This window comes from Antedon bifida, chromosome 6 (genome assembly GCF_963402885.1).
Source record: "Antedon bifida chromosome 6, ecAntBifi1.1, whole genome shotgun sequence".
Lineage (NCBI taxonomy): Eukaryota > Metazoa > Echinodermata > Crinoidea > Comatulida > Antedonidae > Antedon > Antedon bifida.
Window position 1 is genome coordinate 839,470 of NC_136231.1, and position 23,157 is coordinate 862,626.

The 23,157-nt window shown below is 34.0% G+C and overlaps 2 protein-coding genes across 5 annotated transcripts; both read right to left on the reverse strand.

Annotated features, from left to right (window-relative positions):
* Positions 1–161: 161 nt before the first annotated feature.
* Positions 162–11,920, reverse strand: LOC144845840 (uncharacterized). Of its 4 annotated transcripts, none has more exons than XM_078703294.1 (14): positions 11,747–11,919; positions 10,199–10,543; positions 9,616–9,867; positions 9,237–9,368; positions 8,643–8,786; positions 4,453–4,587; positions 3,845–3,991; positions 2,823–3,107; positions 2,224–2,547; positions 1,629–1,946; positions 1,402–1,505; positions 1,247–1,279; positions 1,093–1,125; positions 162–875 (listed from the first exon to the last, which is right to left on the reverse strand). In XM_078703294.1, the coding sequence occupies exons 1-14, from the start codon at positions 11,805–11,807 to the stop codon at positions 753–755; spliced, it is 2,436 nt and encodes an 811-aa protein (XP_078559420.1). In that variant the 5' UTR covers positions 11,808–11,919; the 3' UTR covers positions 162–752. The 4 variants fall into 4 exon arrangements, with proteins under 4 accessions (XP_078559420.1, XP_078559419.1, XP_078559421.1 ...); XM_078703293.1 differs by having other exon boundaries at positions 1,381–1,505; XM_078703295.1 differs by lacking the exon at positions 1,247–1,279.
* Positions 11,921–14,800: 2,880 nt separating this feature from the next.
* On the reverse strand, positions 14,801–22,708 carry LOC144844331 (monocarboxylate transporter 13-like). Its single transcript, XM_078701188.1, has 7 exons — positions 22,420–22,708; positions 18,651–18,795; positions 17,801–18,069; positions 17,291–17,434; positions 16,698–16,834; positions 15,626–16,346; positions 14,801–15,207 (listed from the first exon to the last, which is right to left on the reverse strand). Exons 2-7 carry the CDS (start codon positions 18,686–18,688, stop codon positions 15,044–15,046), a joined length of 1,473 nt encoding a protein of 490 aa, XP_078557314.1. The 5' UTR covers positions 18,689–18,795; positions 22,420–22,708; the 3' UTR covers positions 14,801–15,043.
* Between the last annotated feature and the right edge of the window lie 449 nt (positions 22,709–23,157).

The window sequence follows — 23,157 nt, forward strand, 5'->3', positions numbered from 1 at the left end:
GATGGAATGTGGTGGAATTGTAGAAACAAGTCTTCCAGCACCAAGAATCATTCAGTTCGAACAATGTTGGTTTTCTTGAAATGAAATTTTAAAATGTTGAGAAATATCTATAATAATAGAGTTTTTAAAGCTTTTCTTATTACTCTTTATAATAATTATCAATGCAATAATCAATAATAAAATATGCTATTATAATGTTTGGTTCCTATATCTTATTTGTGTTAAATAAACGATAGGAAAAAACACGATAAATATGACCAAAGTAATTAGACATTGTGTCGTCATCATAATTAAGAATATATGCTTAACTTTCAGGGAACAATAATACAATTAATCTTAAAATATTTACACAATCATTTTTTTAGCCATCAGCCAAGAGTTAGGCTAGTTATCTGGTCATATCCAATCAGTATTCTCAATCTAAATCCAACCCAGCCTGAACGCATGGTTAGTGATCTGAGTGAACTTGAACTTCCTCCCGATAATTTTAATTCTCGATTTACTTAGTATCAAGAACAAATTACGTCAGAGTTAGGACAAATACCTGACCAACAATAATATACAGCTAATCGTACAAGCAAACAACATAGTATATAATCTAAGAGGAATACATTGCTCATAATCAAAACAAAAACCAGTTTGGTTGACTTCCTCCATGATTTAACTAACTAATAATTGGAAAATCGTATAGTGAATTTACAGTGGAGAGATATATAATGCATCATTTATAATGCAATTGGGGCTGGGATAATTTAATTTGTATCTTTCTTTGCTGAAACATTCACATATACTTGATGTGTGTCATCCTTCATCTGTATTTCTTGGTAAGTATTGTCGTTGTTTTCGTCAGCACTGTAAGTCGCATATTCCTGTAACTAAAAATAATAAATAATTCTGAAATCCAAACATTGACAAATGGAAGACAATGGATGATACAAATAATAAGTTAATAATGGTAACTTACTGTAAATAAAATTGTAATATTTTTGTTCAATTTAATTATTATATCAATTTGTTTAATCTGGGACAGAATAAGGGTCTACAACGTCACACCATTCAGTAAATGATGAGAAGGGTGTACCATTGTCTTACCTCTTGTTGTTTACCATCTTTTGATTTGGTTACCTTGAAAATAAAATAGAAAGATCTTTACCACACTTCATTATTATACAGGTTTGTTTTTATTTGTCAAAATATTGAATGTACGTTAATCCATGATGTTTAATTACTGGTAACATTGTCTTACCTCTAGTCTTTTATCATCTCTTGATTTGAGTATCTTAAAAACAATAGAAATAACGAAACATTTACCAATACAATAAAGCTTTTTTTTTAGCATACAATTCTTTTAAATTGTCATATTTTGAATTTATACATTACCCGTGGATTTGATATTCGTACTTTGCTAAATACAAAACATGTGAAAAGGGTTAAGACAATTCCAATAAGTACACCAACAAACATCATTCCAACAACGAAGCTTGCTGGAAACTGCTTTTGAAAATCTGAATAAAAAGAGGAACATTATATAAATATAATACAAATAAATAATTCTTTGTAGCGAAAACAATTATCATACAGTGAATTATTAGTAAAAGAATTATACATATCAAATGTGTTTTTATTACCTTCTTCACTAGTTGTTGCATTGACAGTTGTTATTAGTCCTTCTAAGTATTGATCATCTTTTAGCTGATGAGTAACAGCACTGATGTTGATAATATAACTTGTGTACGCCTCTAAACTAGTAATGGTATGGCTGGTTTCCGATAACCAGACAGTCGATTCATCTTCATTTTGATTTTTAGCACACAAACACTGATTTTGAAGTTTATATTTCAGTTTGTAAAAGTCGATCTTGCAGTGTTCAGCTTCTGGAGATGTCCACGTAATAGTAATGGAGTTCTTTCGGCTTTCCATCTTTACATTTTGGACAGCATCAGGAACTTAAAGATAAAATAGTAACAAGCAATTCAATACCTACAGTAATATAACTTTTAGCAGATACATTTACAAAAATAGTGCCATAGGTAATCAATGTTGATTGTAATGTAAAGACTTTGAAAGGAACATTTTACCGATTGGGTTGGTTACGTCATTAAAAATATTTTTCTATGTTAATGGAATGTTTCTTCATAACGTTTCACCTAACTCGTGCATGAAAATAAATAAACTAGTTGATTATTATGCAACTTTAATATGTTTTACCATGGTTTTACTTACGAAGACAAGGAATAACAAGTTGTGTCAAAGGACTCATGTTAGCATTTCCTAAGTTACCAGGTCGAACAGCTCTCACCCCTAACTCATAATCTACGCCTCGGTGAAGGCCATCTTCTCCATAAGCCTCAATATTGTAAGTGATTGATAACCCTGTTACCAATTCAGAGCATGGCTTCCATTTCTCTGCAGTTTGTCGATAGCAGACAGAGTATCCTATTAGAGGGCCATCTCCATTTTGACCAGTAGCTGTCCACTCATTCCATGATATTGTAACTGTAGAATTTGAGACTATCACATTGGGTTTTGTTGTCATTACTGGAGGATCTGAAATAAACTTAAAATTTAATTTTTTTGCCAACATTTTAATGAAAACAATTTAGTAGTGTAGTCATATCCACTAGGTAAATGCTCCTATTCGAATTAGATAAATAACAATAATTCAGGTATAGTTACTAATATATATATATATACTTGTATAATAGTATTATGTAGTATGTATTATGATCAAGGAAATAGGCCTATACTGAGAAATAAAACTGTGGTATTTGAGATATTCAAAAGCAACATCATATCAACAAATACAATCACAGATCACTTACCATAAATGGTTACAGCTTCCTCAGTTTTTGCATTACCAGAAATGTCTGATTGCACTTGGCATTTAAAAAAATCATCTTCTTTAATATTAATATCGCTAAACACTATAGTGGTTGTGTAGTTCCATTCTGTAACCGTAGACACACCATTTCCAAGAACTACGTCACCGTGTAATACTTTAATGTCTTCGTCACGTGGTATTGGATTTGCCTGGACAATGCACGTGATTGTCAATAATGTACCTCGGTTGCTAGAAGGAACAACTAAATTGACATTTGTTCTTCCGTCTGGGAAACATGAAAAATTAAACCAATTACAATTTTAAATTAAAGAAGAGAGGCTTAGAAAATGTATAATATCTTCTTAAACTAACTAGAAATACATACATTAGGGAAAATGCCTTTAATTTTCCTAAATAAATAAATATAAAATTAACTAGAGGGTACTCCGAGAGTACAAACCTCCGCCTACTGTAAAATTCCCCTACATAAAATTCCCCTCGAAAATGTTTTTTTTTACATTTTTTTTATTAGTTCTAAAGTGTAAATAGTCTAACTGCACACTACAAAGTTGTGGATGAGAGTTTGGTGTAATGGTTATGTATCCAGCCTCTCGCAGTTAAGGTCCCTGGTTCAAGTCCCGCTGAGAGTTTTTTTTTAAATTTTATTTTTTTTTGTGGACCTTGATCTTTAACCCTGACCCTTAAAAATTTAACCAAAATTATATGATGAGTCATTGATCATTGTGGCTAAGTTTGGTGAGAATCGAATCAAAACTGTGGTCTCTAGGCAGTAAAATAGTATTTTGTTAGTTGTGACCTTGACCTATGACCTTTCCCCCTCAAATTCGAACTCGTCCGAGCTTTTGGGGCATAGATCATTGTGGCCAAATTTGTTGAGAATCGGATAAAAACTGTGGCTTCCAGGCTGTTCACAGACACACACACACACAAACACACAAACATACAGGGGTGAAAATATAACCTCCTTGGCGGAGGTAATAACATCATCATTTATTTGCTTACCAAGTTGGCAATCAGATCCTATCCAAAGATTCTTACATTTTCTATCACCACAACTTCCTGTGTTTCTATCACATGGTCCATCATCTTCACAATGACACTGGTACTTACATAGATCACCATACCATCCACCAGTACATTCATTAGGAACTAAAATGTTTAACAGCAAATACAATATTAAATGCCTAATCTTTATAATGGGATTCCAAAACAATACATGAATTACAAATGATCACATGACAATAGTACTAGTTTTGAAGAACAATAACATATTATACCTATTATTATACATTTAAAATATCATTAGTTATGATTTACATACTTTTAATTGGTGAAATACAATACAAGTAGCCTAATTCAATCTTGATGTAATTTTGAATATAATAATTATAATACATTTTAGACAATATTGAACGTGTATGTGTATAACATTATTTTACATATTCAGTTTAGCAGCAAATCATAACCGTTTTTTTTATGATTTTGAAAAAAACCCCAAAAATAGTAACATTGTGTTGCTCTAAGATCGAAATAATACCGTAACTGATATTTAATATTAAATAAACAAGCAGTGGTGGATCCATAAATGTCTGTATATATAACGTCCAGACCTTGACAGTTTATTCCAGAATATCCAGGCTCACATGGTCCATCTGGACATCCTCTGCTTGGATCACAAGTCACGCCAGCTGCACAGTGACATTGCTCACTACAAGTTGATCCATAATACCCTGTTGTTTCACAAGCTGTGGACAATTTAAAAAAACAAAAATTGTTTCGGCCGTCGTATCGTTTGAAATGTTTTTTAGAAATGAAACCTTTGTTATGTAATTGTAAACTCTATGTTCATGATTGTTACTGATTTAATTCAGCAAGCTGTGTGCTGTAGCTGCCTTTACATTGTTCCTGGAAATTTTAATTAATTTCCACTTTTTTGACCATATTTTTATTGATTCAATGTAATTGTTTCAACATTGAATCCAGAAGATGACTTATTTTCCTCAATATTTCACTTCTGCTTCTCATTTTAGTGTTTTTAGTAGTGATTTTTGTAGGCTTCAAACTGGTGGAGTACAGCCTACTTGGTCTGAATGGTTCACTGTTGGTAAGCCCTTTTGGCCCCCTCAACCTGATGTAAACATTAGGCCTAGCCCTGTGCTATGCTGGCCTAGGCCTAGCCCCATTAATTCCTTTGGTGTCTATCCATCTCTCTATACTGGGCCTAGCCCTGTATCTACCTTTGACTTGCGTGTGTATAGTAGGGGTACGCTACTACAACTTCGAAATTGTCGTAGACAATGGATTTCCCCCTCTACATATCAGGTGTTGAAAGAATGCGGTATTTTCAGATCATACCGTGGCTGTAGGGCTGGTAAAAGAGTTACTATTCGGAAACCTATACCTGTTCTTTCTACCCAGCATTCTTTACCTAAAGCAGGTCGTGGTGTCAACTTTACCAACTTATGCTACCCCACCACCATCAGCCATCGCCTGCCCAGTCACTCGGGTGCTAAGATTAACTTAGCCACATGGAATGCCAGATCTATTAGGGCCAAGAACAAATCAACTGCGCTCTGTGATTTTATCATTGATAATCATCTTGATATACTGGCTGTTGTGGAGACATGGCTGACGGGTGATAGTAGAGATGATCGCACCATTGCTGATATAAAAACAACACTGCCTAACTACAATGTTGTTCATACCCCTCGGACTCATGGCCGGGGTGGTGGCATTGCAGTCATTGTTCGTGATGGTATTCAGATACATTGTTGCGAGTCTCCTCCTTTCAAATCCATGGAATGCTCAAAGATTACTTTGGCTTCTTTTTCTTCCTCTTTTCAGCTTGTGGTTGTCTATAGGGTTCCTCCAAATGTCAAAAACAAATTAACCTCATCTATGTTCATTAATGAATTTTCTTCTTTACTAGAATCATTAAGTGTGAACTCCTCCAAGTTAGTCATTTTATGCGATTTTAACTTTCATGTTGATAATTCTAACAACAGGGATGCTGTATTGTTGCTCAACACTCTTGAGACATTCGATTTATATCAGCACATCCATGACCCAACTCACATCGCCAACCATACTTTAGATTTACTTATCTCCCGCAAAGAATCTGACCTGCTTAGCAAAATATCCATCCAACATGGTATGCCTTCGGACCATCATGCCATTAAGTGTCAGGTTGACATCAATCGTCCTGGGCCCAGCATAACACAAGTAGTTTCACGAAATGTCAAAAACATAGACATCGTCAAATTCCAGTCTGATGTTCTTGATTCTCTCTCACAATGTTCCCTGGCCTCTGACATTGATTCTATGGTGAAGGGGTATAATGTGTCGTTACAGAAAATATTAGATTCTCATTCTCCACCTATGCTTCGCACTCTTGTGCTTCGCCCTCATGCACCCTAGTATACAGGTGAACATCATTCAATGAAGCAGGAGCGTCGACGTCTGGAGCGCAAGTGGCTGAAATCTGGTCTCATGGTAGACAAACAACTGTACCATAATCAGTGCACTAACTACAATGAACATCTTTATAAGGCCAAGACGGAGTATCACAAAGATGAGGTATTAGGATGTGATCAACGCAAGTTATTCCGTGTTGTTGACAAGTTAACATCTACTGCCATCTCTAGTCCTCTTCCTGCTCATGATGATGCTAAAACTCTTGCAAATCTTTTCTCTGACTTTTTTAAGAATAAGATTGAGAGATATTGCAGAACTTTTTCATCAACCTCCCTTCTTTATGTTGAATCTCAATCATGTAAAAGTAATTTCAATACCTTTGACCCTGTCTCTGCTGATGATTTACTTAATGTCATTAGGTCAGCCTCCATTACCTCTTGCTCCCTGGATCCGCTTCCTCTTAAATTATTTAAGACTTGTCTTCCTACCCTTCTTCCCTTCTTTACCAAAGTTGTCAACACCTCACTGAGCTCAGGTATCTTTCCATCTTCACTCAAACATGCCTGCATAACACCATTGTTAAAGAAGCCATCTTTGGATGTTGAGGAATTTGCAAGTTACAGACCCATTTCCAATCTTCCATTTCTTGGAAAAATTATTGAGAGGGTTGTGTCCAGTCAGCTGCAATCATATCTGAATAGAAATGGGTTATTTGCCACTAGACAATCCGCCTATCGTCCAAACCATAGTGTAGAATCTGCACTTCTTCTTGTGCATAATGATATTAGCATTGCACTTGACAACCATAATGAGGTTCTTATGGTCCTTTTAGACTTCAGTGCTGCTTTTGACACCATCAACCATAAGCAGTTATTACATCGTCTATCATCACGTTACGGTATCTCTGGAATTGGTCATAATTGGTTTGCATCATATCTAAATGATAGGTCCCAGTCCATTGTCATCAAGGATGTTTTGTCGAACCCGACTCTGCTTACAGTTGGTGTTCCACAAGGGTCTGTGGTTGGTCCTCTTCTGTTTATTTTATTTACCGCCCCACTACTTGACCTTATTGAATCTCACAATGTGAAGTGTATGGCGTACGCTGATGACACTCAGCTTTATGTCACTTTCAACCCTAATCAGCGTAATTCTGCTGTCAGTAAACTTGAATCCTGTATTGCCGAAGTCAGAGCATGGTGTCAATCTAACAACCTGGTTATGAATGATGCTAAAACAGAACTTATTCATTTTTCTTCTCGTTTTAAGCCTGCGTGTTGGACTGCCTCTGTTAAGATTGGTAATTCTTTCATTCAACCTTCGTCATCCTGTAGAAACCTTGGAGTTGTCATGGATTCAACGCTTTGTATGTCCAATCAGGTACATAACATCTGCAAAGCTGGGCTTCACGCTATTCGTAAAATTGGAAGCATTCGGAAGTACCTGGATTCAAGATCAACTGAGATTCTTGTTCACGCCTTTGTTACATCAAGGCTAGACTGTTGTAACTCATTACTTTATGGCTTACCAGCAAAGGATATCTCTAAAATTCAGCGAGTCCAGAACACAGCTGCCCGATTGGTCGTTCAAAGCCCCATAAGGCAACATATCACACCTGTGCTGAGACAGCTTCACTGGCTTCCGGTAACACAAAGAATTACATTCAAGATCCTGCTCTTTGTTTTCAAAGCTCTTCATAATTCTTCATCTAAGTTCATTTTTGAACTTATTCAACCTTATGTTCCTAAGCGGTCTCTGAGATCTAGATCTGAGTCTCTTCTTGCCCATATATTTCATCCCTCCACTAAGTTTTATGGAAATCGTTCATTTTCTTCGGCATCCGTTTCTCTATGGAATGCGTTGCCTATTGAAATCCGTCAGGCTACTTCCACCAGTGTCTTCAAATCTCTCCTCAAAACCCACCTTTTTAATTTGTAATTTTTCAAAATTTTCTGTCTTTGTAAAGCGCATTGAGGCTTTCAGCATAATGCGCTATATCAAGTACCAGTTATTATTATTATTATTAAAGCAATACCTAATACATACATGTAACATAATATTAGCAAGGCCATATACATGGCTGAAGTCGCGGCTCAAGTTAGTTAGTTTACCGACCGACCAACCAACCGACCGACATAGTGAGCGTTGCACGCGACTGAAAATTAATTAAAATTGTATTAGAGATACATTTATTGTATACAATACTACGTGTTATACTAAAAAAAATCGTATTCAACCATCAAATAATTACTTGACAAATTTGTCCATTTGAAGATGAACATCCTTTGATTTGATTTTGAATAAGAATTAGTTTTTAACATTTAATTATTGAATTTAAAAGGATAAAATACAGTAATAACCAAAATAATTATATACTTTTGCTTACTTCCTTCGCAGTTAAGGCCTTTATATCCAGCCATGCAAGAGCATCCTAGTGGGTCTGGTACACATCCCATGTGACCCGGACAACCAGGATTGGAACTGCTACATACATGGGCACATAATCTTCCCCACTGGTTATTTCCACAACCTAATCACCAGAAACATATTATACAAATAAATTATGCTTATAATTGTTATTAGTAAATTAAAGATTTCAACAATAAATTTCTAAAGAAAAATACAGTTAGTAGTGATGTGAAGACATCGATGTGCGATAGCATAGAACAAAATAAAAAATTAAAGTAAAAAATTATTAATGAATAAATACCTATTTGACTTTCTGAACATATGTATCTACAATATCAGGTATAACTGAAGGAAACATGAAATATGGTGCTTTTATTTCTCTAACCGAAATGTACGATACGATACAATAGTATTTTTTTCATAAGCAATGTTATAAATTAAATTGTGAAATGTTTGACCATTCTGTATAAAATATAAGTGTATGTACGTGTAAAGTTTGAATATGTTTCAAAGGAAGAATGTTTATTAACGTATACACTGAACATATTTCACTTGAAAGTCTTTAAGTTACCTTCACTACAGTCTTGTCCTTTGAATCCTGGTGGACATACACACAGTCCAGAGACATCATCACATACACCACTATTATAACACGTAGGACAGAGGTATTGACAATCAGCACCCCAACGAGAGGCCGAGCAACCTGCAATATGAATGATGATGTTTGAATGAACGTTTCGTAATTCTTGAATAATTAAAGCAGTTCATTTTAAAGTATAATCTTTGATAAATAAGGGAAATATGCTATTAAAAAAATTGGTTCAAAAGTTCACTTGACACTGCCAATCAAATAAACAATTTAGACAAAGCCAAGTAGTATATTATAATTATGTATAATTATTTTATTTAATTGATTAATCTCTTATAGTTTATGTAATTCATTTATTTACCTCTTACAATAAGTCTTACAATGGCATGTTTACTTTCCTGTCTGCTTCCATTTAGATAGCATTCATATATACCACCGTCGTCTTTCGTGACATACGGAATTGTGATAGTGGTTAAACCAGACCAGTGATCAATAACATTTCCATCATGTCGCCATCTTAGATCATCTGCATAACCTTCCATCAAATGCATCTTTATTGTAACAGTTTCTCCAAAACTTACAGTCTGTGTTTGCTTTTCAGGTTTGATATAAGCTTTAAAAACAATGGCTATATCTATCATTTTAATTTACTAAGCTGTATATTAAATACACTTTATATATTTATAATTTATTCGTCGTAATCAATCAAAAATATACGAAAAGTGTCTTCTTTGGCAGGTAATAAGATATTTAAAACACCGTTTAAAATACATTTCAAATACGGTACTTTTAAAAGCATAAAATTATGTTTAATAAATTATATTTAAAATACTGGATTGAACGTTTCTCTTAAATTTCGAATTAAAAATGTGAATTTAATTTTGAAATAAATATGGTTTTAATTATTTTGATCTTGGTGGTTAACGCTTTCTTTTCGTACTAACCTTCATTTGCTAGTATAATTAAAGGAATGTATGACGATGACATTTGGTTTCTCAAACCTGTCACATTACAGAAGAAAGCTCCAACTCTGTGACTGCCAGCTGATTCTGACAAAAATTGCCTGTAATAATAGCGCTTGTCTCTAAAATGTTTTCCATGTTCAGGTGTATATGATCTTAATTGTATGTTATTACCACTTCCAGTATCAACTACCCGTCCAAATGTTATGCTGAGTGTTTGTGGATCTTCTACATATTCGATAAAGCTACTGATAAAAGTTGTGTCAGCTATGGGACCCAGTGAGCGAAGAGGATTATTAGTAAAACATGTTTGATCAGCAATGTCACCTTAAAAACAGATAGATATTTAAAAAAAAGTGTAAAGTGATGAATATTGAAATGAATGTGTGTTGAACCGACATTGAAACAGTGTCCACCACGATCAGGAGAGAATGAACATATACATCAATGTATATACGGTTGTCTAAGTTACTGATTGTAAGAAATGGGCGAACATAAATAACAGTTTAGATTAGCCCAAGATAAAGATGCCTGTAAACAAAAATCAATAGTGCACATGCAAACATTGATTGAAGCAATTTGAGGCTGAGGTACTAGCCGTGTCATGCCATAAAAACAATTTTGTAGTCCCTCTCAAACAGTTCCCGGATGTATGGTATACTTTGCCCTGTTAGTATAACACTTCGTCACTTCAAGCATGTTCACAATATTAGTAATAATGATGGCGTATGCAATACAAATACACTTTAAGGTTATTTACTTCAACTGCCTATGCAATTTTATATCCATCAATACGCCCTAACCATGCATAATTATTTAATAACACAATAGTACAAACTTACCATAGACAAAAACACAGAAAGTAATAAAGTAAGACAAATCATATAACAGATCATTTTTATAGTACATATGCAATCACCTTGTCATGTGTTTAGTAGTATGTTTAAAGAACAACACCAGGAAGGAGCTCCTAAATGTGTACGTATTGTACGAATTACAACGTTTAAAATTCAGTAAATATATTCAAAACCAAAGAAGAAAACCAATAAGGAAATAATCTTATCTTTAATCCGGAGAATTTATATCCATGGAGTAGCAATATAGAATTGTGTGCAAAAATATCAATAATACAATAATTTATTCCGGGTTTAGATGATAGGATAGCATTAACTTAAGGCACGTACAATAAGTTGGTATATGCGTATCTGAGTGTCCATTATATAGTCATATTCAATAACTAAATGTGTTATACCGAATGTCCGAAATGGGATGTTACATCAGGTGGTTAAAATCAGTACCGAAGGTACGAATCAACTTGATATACCATCGAGTAAAAATTCTAGAAATAACCCGCGATTTATCGAATTTTGCACTTACGTAAATTTATATATAGATGATGGCGACGTTAATACAATATAATGTTATTTCCTGATACAGTAACCGATGGGCCTAATCGCAGTTTGATATCCCTCCATACTCATATAATTTAATTACATAATGTTTAATAACTAAACAATAGTACAAACTTACCGTAGACAAAAACACTGAATATCGATAACAAAAGACAAATCTTCATCACATAACTGATCATTTTTTATAATAAATATGCAATACTTTGTTGCGTATGTTGTGTTTTCTACGCGCTTGGCTACCGTATCAAATAACTTCCGGAAAGCAGCTCCGGAACAACTTAGTCGGTTACAAATCAGTACATATATTTAAACCAGAGAAGAAAACCAATAAGAAAAGCGGAAACCATGAAAATAATAATTTTTTAACAAACGGAAAACAACATGAATAATCTCGGCACATAACATATAACGACGGCTTTAAGTGGAATTTCATCTTGTCTTTAATTGGGACAATTTACATCCATAGAGTAAAAATACAAATACATAAATAAACAAATAGTGTGCAAAAAACACTAGTTCAGTCCAGATTTAGAGATGATGGGAGATGAACTATATATATGCATGCAATATAAGATAATTAGGCTCAAAATATCGACACAAGTTTATAATATGTGTATATGCATGCAATAGGGTTGGTGAACATCAGTCCTCCAAAATACGCTATGCATGATGCGGCTCATTCAATAACTGAATGTGTTGTTTAATCCCATGCGGCGCCCAGCTGAATTAATATTTTCTGTATTGTCGGATTTCAACTGAATTTGCAGGAATTTCAAATATAAACTCCGTGGCCGAATTATCACAATCTGGTACCGTATATAGTAGGTCTATGAAATTAGACTACATTAAAAATTGAAATTTTCCGTTGCATATTTTTAAACCGAATTAATGTCCGGAATGTTGACAGAGGCGAATCTTTTTGAACAAACATTATGCAAAAGATTATTTAGACGGATCCTTAAGGATGCGAAATCAACAGGTGGCGCTGTATATTGCGAATTTAAATCCCATCTGAAACAAGGTAAGGACAAACTGAGGTACCTATATTTTTCTTACAAATTTCCTGAATAAGCAAAATGGCGCTCCCTCCATTATACATTGTTTGCGTTCACATTTAATGAGGGTCAATTAATAATATAATTAATTTCATCCTATGTCAGATTCTGAAATTATACCAGAAAACATAATTTAATGCCAGATTTGGTACCGGATCCAGAAATAAGCAATACGGCTGAATGAAGGGAAACATATCATATCAAAACGGAACATTACCTCAAAACTATCCGAAATTCTTCAATCCTCTTGAAATTAAGAAATAGAAATCAGAATAAAAGTTTGTTGCCGAACGTAACTTTCTAGAATCTGTTATATGATATGAATGAATGAACAAAAACACGCATTCCACAGTTCTTTCCAAATTCTATAGCATTTTATTTCTTTGGATAAATCTATTAACCCAATGTAAACTAAAGCCTAGGCTGTCATTGCTGATACCCCTACTGTACACTCGTTTAGGAATATTGTAATACTCAATTGTATATACACATATATATATCATTTCACATTGAGTTATACTCATGATGACCTAATAAATATAATATATATTAATAGGAAATATACAATACACATAAAAGGCACTACATACTGCCCGACTGATAAGGTCACTTTATAATCTATTGCAATTAAATAACTTAATCATTCATAATAAATATTACTCTATATAAAAATGAAATAAATCACAAAAAACGTTTATTTAGGTTTGCAATAAGGAAAGAATCAAGTTGAATTAACTCTCAATGGTTATTGCTAGCAGATTTAACCAAATCAATTATTATTTACCATGCCTGTAGAATATTAAACCAATATCGATCTATCTATTGCTATTGGTTTCTGATCATCATTAGGAATAATATTACAAACATAATTTAACTTATCTATATACAATATTGGTGTATCCAATTCATTATTATGACTGAAATATGCTTTTCGGTTGATGATATGGTAATTGTTCATACCTTAATTGCGACATTTGATACTGTTGCGTTGCCAAGGAAATTAGAAACGCACACTCCTGCATAGTTAAACAAATCGACACTCAGCTTTGGAAATTAAATAATATAACTACGGTACTGTTATTTTTACCTATTTACATTTATAATTTTAGTATTTTAAATAAACAATTATTTTTTTGCTTCATTTTTTTTTTCATTACAAAAGGTAATACTTTACAAATACTGACAGTGACAATTGCACAGACAAGGGTATCGTGGTCGGAGTGGGTTTGTAGGTTCAGGTGTGTGATATTAAAAACATGCGTAAACGTGTGTTAAACCATGGATCAACAATTGCTCCAATCTTAAAACATTCTTTTTCCCTTCTGTTTCAGATTACAGTTTATCACATTACTCATGCATTCGATATTTATTATTAAGGAGTTATTTGTTTAAACCTGTTCAACACTGACTTCATCAATTTGGTTACTACTAAAATTATGATACTCTACCTCATAAGCAATGGAATGGAGAACAATGGAACATTCAACATTTGAGACACCACATGCAGAGAACCCCAAACTTGGTGTCCCCTTAATAGGGTTGTCCCCTTAATAGGGGTTGTCCTCTTAATAGGGGTTGTCCCCTTAATAGGGGTTGTCCCCTTAATAGGGGTTGTCCCCTTAATAGGGGTTGTCCCCTTGATAGGGTTGTCCCCTTGATAGGATTGTCCCCTTGATAGGATTGTCCCCTTGATAGGATTGTCCCCTTGATAGGATTGTCCCCTTGATAGGGTTGTCCCCTTGATAGGGTTGTCCCCTTGATAGGGTTGTCCCCTTGATAGGGTTGTCCCCTTGATAGGGTTGTCCCCTTGATAGGATTGTCCCCTTGATAGGGTTGTCCCCTTGATAGGGGTTGTCCCCTTGATAGGGTTGTCCCCTTGATAGGGTTGTCCCCTTAATAGGGGTTGTCCCCTTAATAGGGTTGTCCCCTTAATAAGGTTGTCCCCTTAATAGGGCTTTCCCCTTAATTGGGGCGTTCCAAAAGGCGTGGTTCTACTGTAGTGATATACCGTCGACTACGGCTGTTTAAAAGTAAATATTGTTTCAAGAACATGAAACAATGTATAAAATAATGCATATTATATTGTATTCACATTGTAAAAAAATTGCTTCGACAACTACATTGTGCGGCACTGTATTTTGGCATGTATAGATATTAAGTACAATCATGTATATACCCACAATCTTGAATTGAATAATTCATAACAAAAAGTAGGATAATAAATTAATAATGATAGTAAAAAAACAGTAATACATTAACAATATAGTATTAATAGTAATAATCTTATTATAATAACAATAAATATGAACAAAAAGAAAGGAAAAGATTAACAACAACAAAAAAGAAATGACAAATTCTATCTATGGCGACAACTCTCGTTCCTTTTCGTTTTTCAATGATGTTTTTCCTTCAATCAATTGTTGAATACATGGCTTACACACAATCATCAAAACAGACATGAACTGCACCATTCCTACCACAATGAACGGCTTGTAATAGCTACCATAGTAATCATGAAGAACACCTGCAGCATAATAAAAAAAAATGCATTATTACAGGGTAGGCATACTATTAGCAAACATGGACAAAACCTACTCGTTATAAAGGCTAATCCTTAAAATCATGATATCGGAAAGCAACAATTGAATCGTCTGTGCACACCATCCGTTCTATGCCTTTATTATAGATTATATTAACATCAGAAGTGGTACTTCACAATGTCAACCATAGTTTGAAATTATTGTTATCGTGGCATTCGTTCACAGACCACGAGCTTGTAATTTCCAGAATTTCTTTCAAAACAGCACAATACACAGTTTGGAGATGACCAAACAATGTAACAATGGAATATTTGTTTTTAAATCAATAAATGTAATACTTATAATGAGACCAAGTCTTACTGGCCGTCTGAATATAGCGTACAAATGAATGGACTTACTTACCAGTTATTGAGCCACCAAGTAAAGCCCCAGTTCCACGAACAAGGTTAAACCAACCAAGAGCAGCAGGTAATTTATTCATACCAACGTAATCGCGAACGAGAACAGGTCCAAGTGGCATCATGATGCCAGTTGCTATACCATATATTATAGAAAAAGTTAACAATCCGGTAAAATTTTGAAAAAGTGGGTCCATCATTAACGACAACCAAGCGATAACAGTGCCAAATGCCAACAGACTGTAAGATGAAATAATGTTCCAATGCAAGATGGCAATCTGCGCAAGACGGCCAGTTATAGCGCCAACACCAGTGGACGAAAGAAGAATCGCTGACATTGTAGCAGAAATTTGCAACTCTTCTGCTTGTGGTGCAACGTATATTAACCACGCTTCATAAGCAAATCCACTTAATAGTATAACCGGCAACAAAATCACAAACATTGCATTTTCACAAAATAATCGTAATTCTAAATGTCTGACAAAGCTTCTTATAATGCTTCGTAAACGTTTGCTTCCTGTTGGCTGTTGTTTATGTTTTTTATTGCCATTATTGGTGAATTGTTCGTCAGCTATATGCGAATCATCGTTTTCGTGAAGATCTACTTCTCTAAAGTCTCTGGAAAGATGAACTGGTCTCATTAGCGCTCCTCCAACAGCAATGTGCAGAGTGACACCTGATAATATTAATGCAGCTCCCCTCCAGTCATACAGTTGCAAAAATAACTTTAAAATAAGTGTAAACGGATACAAATAAATTAGCAAGTAATTTCTATACGAATCAAAAAGAGGTAAAAAGTTGCCCTCATTGTTATAGTATTATTAACCATTCCTAAGATTATTTTTGTTTGTTAACTGGGCTTTGGTTTTTCTAGTCTGGAAGATTAAATCTGTAGTTAAAATAGTCAAAGAGTGTGATTTTGGTGACAGACAGAACATGTTCTAATCTGGGAATTTCCAGTCTTGTTTATGTGTAGGCCTGCCACTTAGGCTCTTTTCAAATCGGTATTTCAAGAGACATCAACCCAAAGTGTCTTGGGTAAACAAAATATTTGTATGAAAGACATATGTAATTACCTGTGCTATAGGAGGAATTGATAGATAACCGATTGGTCCACCGAGGTAGATTATGCCATTGGCTAAAATAAATAGATTCTCGAAATACCGACTGACAATGACGACACTTGCTGTTGAAGCTAATCCAAACCCTAGACCTGAAATATCATCAACAAAAAATGTGTTCATTTTTAGAAAGTTTACAATGAAGTTGTGATTCATAAGGAATTTCACAAGACAGAATGCCTCAATGGGTCCTCGGCATGCTCTTTCTTCCACTAGCGAGGACTCTTCTTTTTTGTTTATTTCATCAACCCTTACCAGCTACAGAGTTGAACGACAACATACTACTGTATAATACATGCATAATTATCATACTGTGATATACGTTGAAAAAGTCAGAAACTAATATCAGAAAACAACAAATATGATATTTTACAACTTTTTACAAAAGGAGGAAAAAGAATTACAGAAACATCAATAGATGAGTCAATTTTAGATAAATTGCTATAAATATTGTGATATTGTGATGATCACATGGGGTGACATTCCTTTCATGTGGTGATGCATTATCATGTTAGTTTAATCAGTCGAATAATCAACTTAATTATTACCTGGAAGAATACCTAGACCAATTGCCAAACAAAATACGTTGGTAGCACTGTAAGCAATTAGGAGTCCAGTACCTGCTAACACACCACCTAAAATTCCAATTATTCTACAACCATACTTTTTGCATAGTGCACCTGCAATAGGACCTAGAATAAAAAGAAATAAATACCTTAACATTAATACTGTAAATAACTCATTCTAGATTTTTCTTGAATGTGCAAACATGTACCAAAGGATCATATCCGTCCCGTAACGTAAAGCTCTGTCTAGACTACCAAAATGTATGACCAAAAAAATGGATGTGCCGATATATGGACACAATGACGTCATATCACTACTATATTTGGGCACATCACATTTTTTGTCACATAAAATTTGATAAGTGTAGATAGTGTAGATAGAGCTTTACAGGCCCAACGGAAGTCTTATTGTTTCATCTGAAATTGATTTGATCATTCTGCAATACAGTGGATGCATCAGTATGCATGTATTTAGCACCATTCATATCTTACCAGTAGTTAGCAGGAGAGTCATTGGCATTGAGACAATCCATCCAATTGTCCCGGTGTTGCTCTCAAAATTATCAACAAGTGGTTTTACAAATATGCCTAATGTTCTTGGTATTCCAAATGATATATACATGCACATAAACGATCCAACGACAACTATCCATCCCCAACCCCCATCAGGGGGATGATGTAGGTATCGAGGACGCCTTTCACTCTTATGTAACTTTACTCGAAATTCATCTTCCTCGATTAGAGGCTGAAGAGCTGCTAATCTGTAGTGGAATATAAACAGTATTTATGTTTTGATATTATTCCAAACAAAATTATAAAGGTTTATGTCCATGTGAACTCATACTTTAGAGACGGTTACTCAGTAAATTCCAAATTCTCTATAACTATAAACTATCAAAAACGAAATTGCAAAAGTTAGTTTTTATTGATTCACAGACATTTAATACTCAGACAAACACTCTTAAAATGGATGCCAGAGCCAAATAAAAACGATATTAGTTTTTTTTTACTGTGTTTTGTAATTTGCAAACACTATATAGGCCTAAGTTTCTTACTTTCAAATAAAAAAAGTAAATGAAAAACAATCAGTTTTACAGACAAATTAGTTGCTATGAAAATTTAACTAAACGAACTGGTTACAATAATTGTAGACGATGTTCTCTGATTAGATTAATTTTAGATCAAAGTAAAGTCATTAATTGATCTTTATTTGAAATACTAATTTCAGTGAAAAGTAAAATGGTTTCCTTACAACCTACTTTTGGTGACATTTTCATTTTATTTTAAACCTATCTTTGAAACCTTAGAACTATACCATACCAAATCATCGAAAATGGTTTACCTCATGTGTGGTTGTGATCCTTCAAAGTACGAACTCATTCCTTACAGAATAATGATGTTTCGTCTTATGAAGCTCCAACGAGTCAGTCAGTCAGTCAATAGTAATTGCTGCTACCAGCATCAGGACACCAAAGTCTCAATATTACCTGTACAAATAGATGAGTGGTGACACGTGGTGATGTTGTGTTAATTAGTAACTAATAATTATAGATACTTATCCTAAAGCTTATGCTACGATATTTGATTGTTGCATGCTTAAATTGTATTAATTGTATTTGAGGTTTTCGTAGGTTGATGACAATGACATGCCTCAATGTGAATCGAGCAGGCACTAAAACGTTCCTAAAATTCTGTATACCTACTACATGTTACCTATTTTAGATCGATTGGATACTAAAATAATTGTTAAGCTTGTTATTTAAACTAAATTTAAGTGATATTTATAAAAGCATCAAAAGCCAGTCTTTTGTTCGTTCCTCACTATGGAAATATTTTGTATAATCCGAAATCACCAAGATGGCCTCTGAGTTTAGATCCAGCCACATGGCATCAATCCCTGGGAATATTCATAAGATTATTCAATATTATTTTCTTTGCTAGTTTAAGCATAGTCAATAGAAAGTAAAATTGACTATGGTTTAAGCTTCAGGTTTTTCCAACAACTGCGCGTTGCTGGTAGTTTGCGCATGCGTAGTAAGTGGACCGGAACCAAGCTTAAATTACTTGCATTCATCATCCGCATTTTATATTGTCTGCATCGTCATAACAATAAATTATTCACGCAATCAAAATTATTGAAGATAAATAAATAAGCGCATCGTCACCAACCTGACATTATCAATTTTAGACAATACTATATAGTCTATGTACACACGTACACTATACACAAACAGAACTATAAACGTTTTCAATGTTTATTATTATATTCTTATATGCAATCAATATATAATATTATCCGGGTTGTTGCATGCTTTTCTTCTGTACAGCAGTTGTGAAGTAAAAGACACCCTATTTTGGGTCTGATTGTGCTTCCGATCCGACTGCTCAGTGTTTAATCGATGATAGAACAGAATTCAATTTCCTTATGTTAGTATACAGCAGATGAAGACACATCGGTTCGGTAACTGTTAATGTGATGGTTTATGTATAGGCAGCACAATAGTATTCAAAACTAAACCGTGTCGTAATAAATATCTTAGGATATTATGTTATTTTAATGGTTTTTTTCTTTGCTATGTTATGACTCGAGTCATCTTTATATCCATTTAACACACCGTCGTTTAAAATATGGCAAAGTTAACTACTTCGACATTTTTGTAAGGAGAAATCGAGGAGTCGTGGTTTGACCGCTTGGCCGGCTTTAGGCATGGCAGGGCAAAAACAAAAACCGTGATTTCTAAAATTAGAATAGAATGCCCAAATAGGCCTATATAAGCTTTACATACCGAACGAGAATAAGAGTTTGGGAAGGCCTACGAGGTAACAAGGCCATATACATGGCTGCAGTCGCGTGCTCAAATTTGAGTGTTTACCGACCAACCACCGACCAACCGACCGACATAGTAAGCAAAACGAAAGAATAAATGCTTTACACGTGTACTGTAAACCTTCCTAAGTTTCGTTCATAGGTACACACACATTCGAGAGACAATTAAGCATTCATTTTAGTAAGCCTCCTTCGTAGGCCTATTAATAAATTGCACAATTTTATCACATACAAATTGTCTCCAAGGACTGTCTTTACTGAAATGGAAGGCGTGATATTTGTCACACATTTGCTAGTGAGTAAACATCACAGCTAATACACACAGAAATAGATCAACTGTTACACATTAAAACAAGTCATAACCCAGTTCGCGTCACTAGCAAGAACATTTACTTTTTCAATGTCTTAACATTTTATAAATACAGTAAGTAAACACAATGTACAATTTGTTATTCCATACTTAAATATTCAATATTTAATTGAAAACAGATTCATATTGCCAAAACAAAATTGTATCTGACTTCCAATTTATATTATATGCATCTATGCTGACATTCTCTCCCAGTTGGGAAAACGAATGATATAAACATACACTTATAAAACAAGAAATAATCTAATGTTGGAAATATAACTTATAAAGCTCTGTCTACACTATCAAACTAGTTTGACAAAAATGATGTGATGTGATGTGCCCAAATATGGTAGTGATATCGCCAAATATTTTTTTTTTTTGCCACATAAAGTTTGATAGTGTAGACAGAGCGTAAGAATAAACAATTATCGATTGTTAATAATGAAGGGTAAAATAAATTGGGATAAATTATTTTTTGGCACAACCCTGGAAAAAGACAATGTAAACTTGACATCACCAAAAAAAGTATAGTAGGCCGCTCGTCTGATAAATCTTCATTTTATCATATTTATAATATACTATCTGATAATATCTTTAGTATGGTTCTACCTATTCTGGACGTACGGCGTTCAACGTCACAACAAAACCCTGGAAGCACTTATAATAACATATTGAACATTACGTAAACATAAACAGCAATATTTTTAATCCAAAAAACACGACGTGTTTAAAATGTCACTGAACTAAACATTTACGTCACTAGATTTGCTTTACCGACTGTCGTTAATATTGTCCCTTGACTCTCTGTTAGCTAATTCGTAACCAAACCATTACATTATTAATCGTATTTCAACACAGAATAGTTTATGTCAACACGCAATGGACCTATTTCTCCCATGACGTATGCTTAATTGCACTATCATTTAATATAATTTCACTTGGAACAGTATTTTAAATTCATGGATTGTAAGTTTATTGAATAGCGCTAAATTGGTTAAACATTAATCATTAGATTGTGCGTTGTAAGATTGACCTGCAATAATCCCTTATGGTCCTCATCTCTAAAACAGTTCATTCCATAGAAAACTGAGGCACTGCATGTCATGAGCAAAATATACATTGTTTTTCTTTTAATAAAATCTCTCCACCATTAATTATTGAGTACTCCTTCCTATTGTTAACAGTTCACAATCATGGTATCTTAATTCTTCCTAAGCTAAGATCAAAACACAAACATTACATAATCGATCACATGTAGTGTTGACACTTGCTTACATACATAAGATGGCTGTCATTCCAAACATACCTGATAGGCCTACGATAGAGAGAAATCAATTTATTTATAAGAATTATATAGGCCCCGGTAATATATCCATAAGTAATTCAATAGATACTCGTCGTTCTTCTCAGCATATACAAGGCCTATTCATATTCATATTCATTTATTATCCATAAAAATAAATACAATAATACAAAAAGCATAAATTACATAAAACAAAAACAAGCATAGAAAAACGCAGAACACTATCCTGGCGGATTGTCAAAAAGCAAAAATATCGCTATACTAAAGACTCTCCTGATAGGCCTATCGTACTTAAGACAATCATTTTACAATTACTCCCTTTCAATTCAACCTTTAAAAGGAAATCAACAAGCGTCCTTTATGGCATGGACCAGGATACATACATAATACTCGTATAGATTATTGGTTATTTCGAGAAAAATATATCTATCTGAACACAAGTACACTCTGTATAGGTATAAGCCTACCTCCATGAACTACGATATGAATATGTCAATTAGTGAATGTATGAATGAATGTATAGAGGTAGTAGCGTAGTGTTTAAGAGTAGACTATGTGAGACATATTAAAACAGACTTATTTGAATATTTTCGCTGAAAATAACCCCCAATAAAATAAGATATACTTACCTATATTTCATGATGGTTGATTATATCATGAAAGCTTATGTAAACAAGTCATTACATGTCGACTAATTATGATTACTACGTAGCCATTGATATATATATCCAAACGTATTAGCTTTCTCTTCCTTAAACCACTGAAGCCATATGGAGGAGTGTGCTCAGTTACGTACACAATGCAGCTGTACTTGGCTTCCTATTCATTTGCATTGCTTCGCTGCCGTAAGTATGCTTGCTGCGTTAATAACCTATCCACCTATCAGTATTAGCCGTCGTAATATTAAATACACACTACTACGTATAAACGATTTAACTGGATTTAACACTGAAGACATGCGTACGAGTAAAGTACAGCAGTTCGCATATTGAAATGTATTTGCACTATATAAAACAATACGCATTTTGATAAGAAATAAAAACTCATGAAATACGCATTTTATGAAATTAAGCGCATGAAATCCGAAAAATATTTTAAAAAATTAAAATTTGAATTGATAGGCCTACTAATTTATTTACTACAGGTCTGTAGGTTTATTTAAATGTACATTTCCTTACATTTCATTTTTGAAGAAATCAACCTTTGTATTTTGTCTTGTTAAAATTTTTCATCTGCACATTGAATTATAATATTATTTATTTAGTGGTCACTAAAGGAAAGACCGGGCTAATTTCAACCTCGTTGCCTAGGTTTCAACAAGCTCTTGAATCGACTCGTAGGCCTACATGTTGCTAATGCGGCGAATT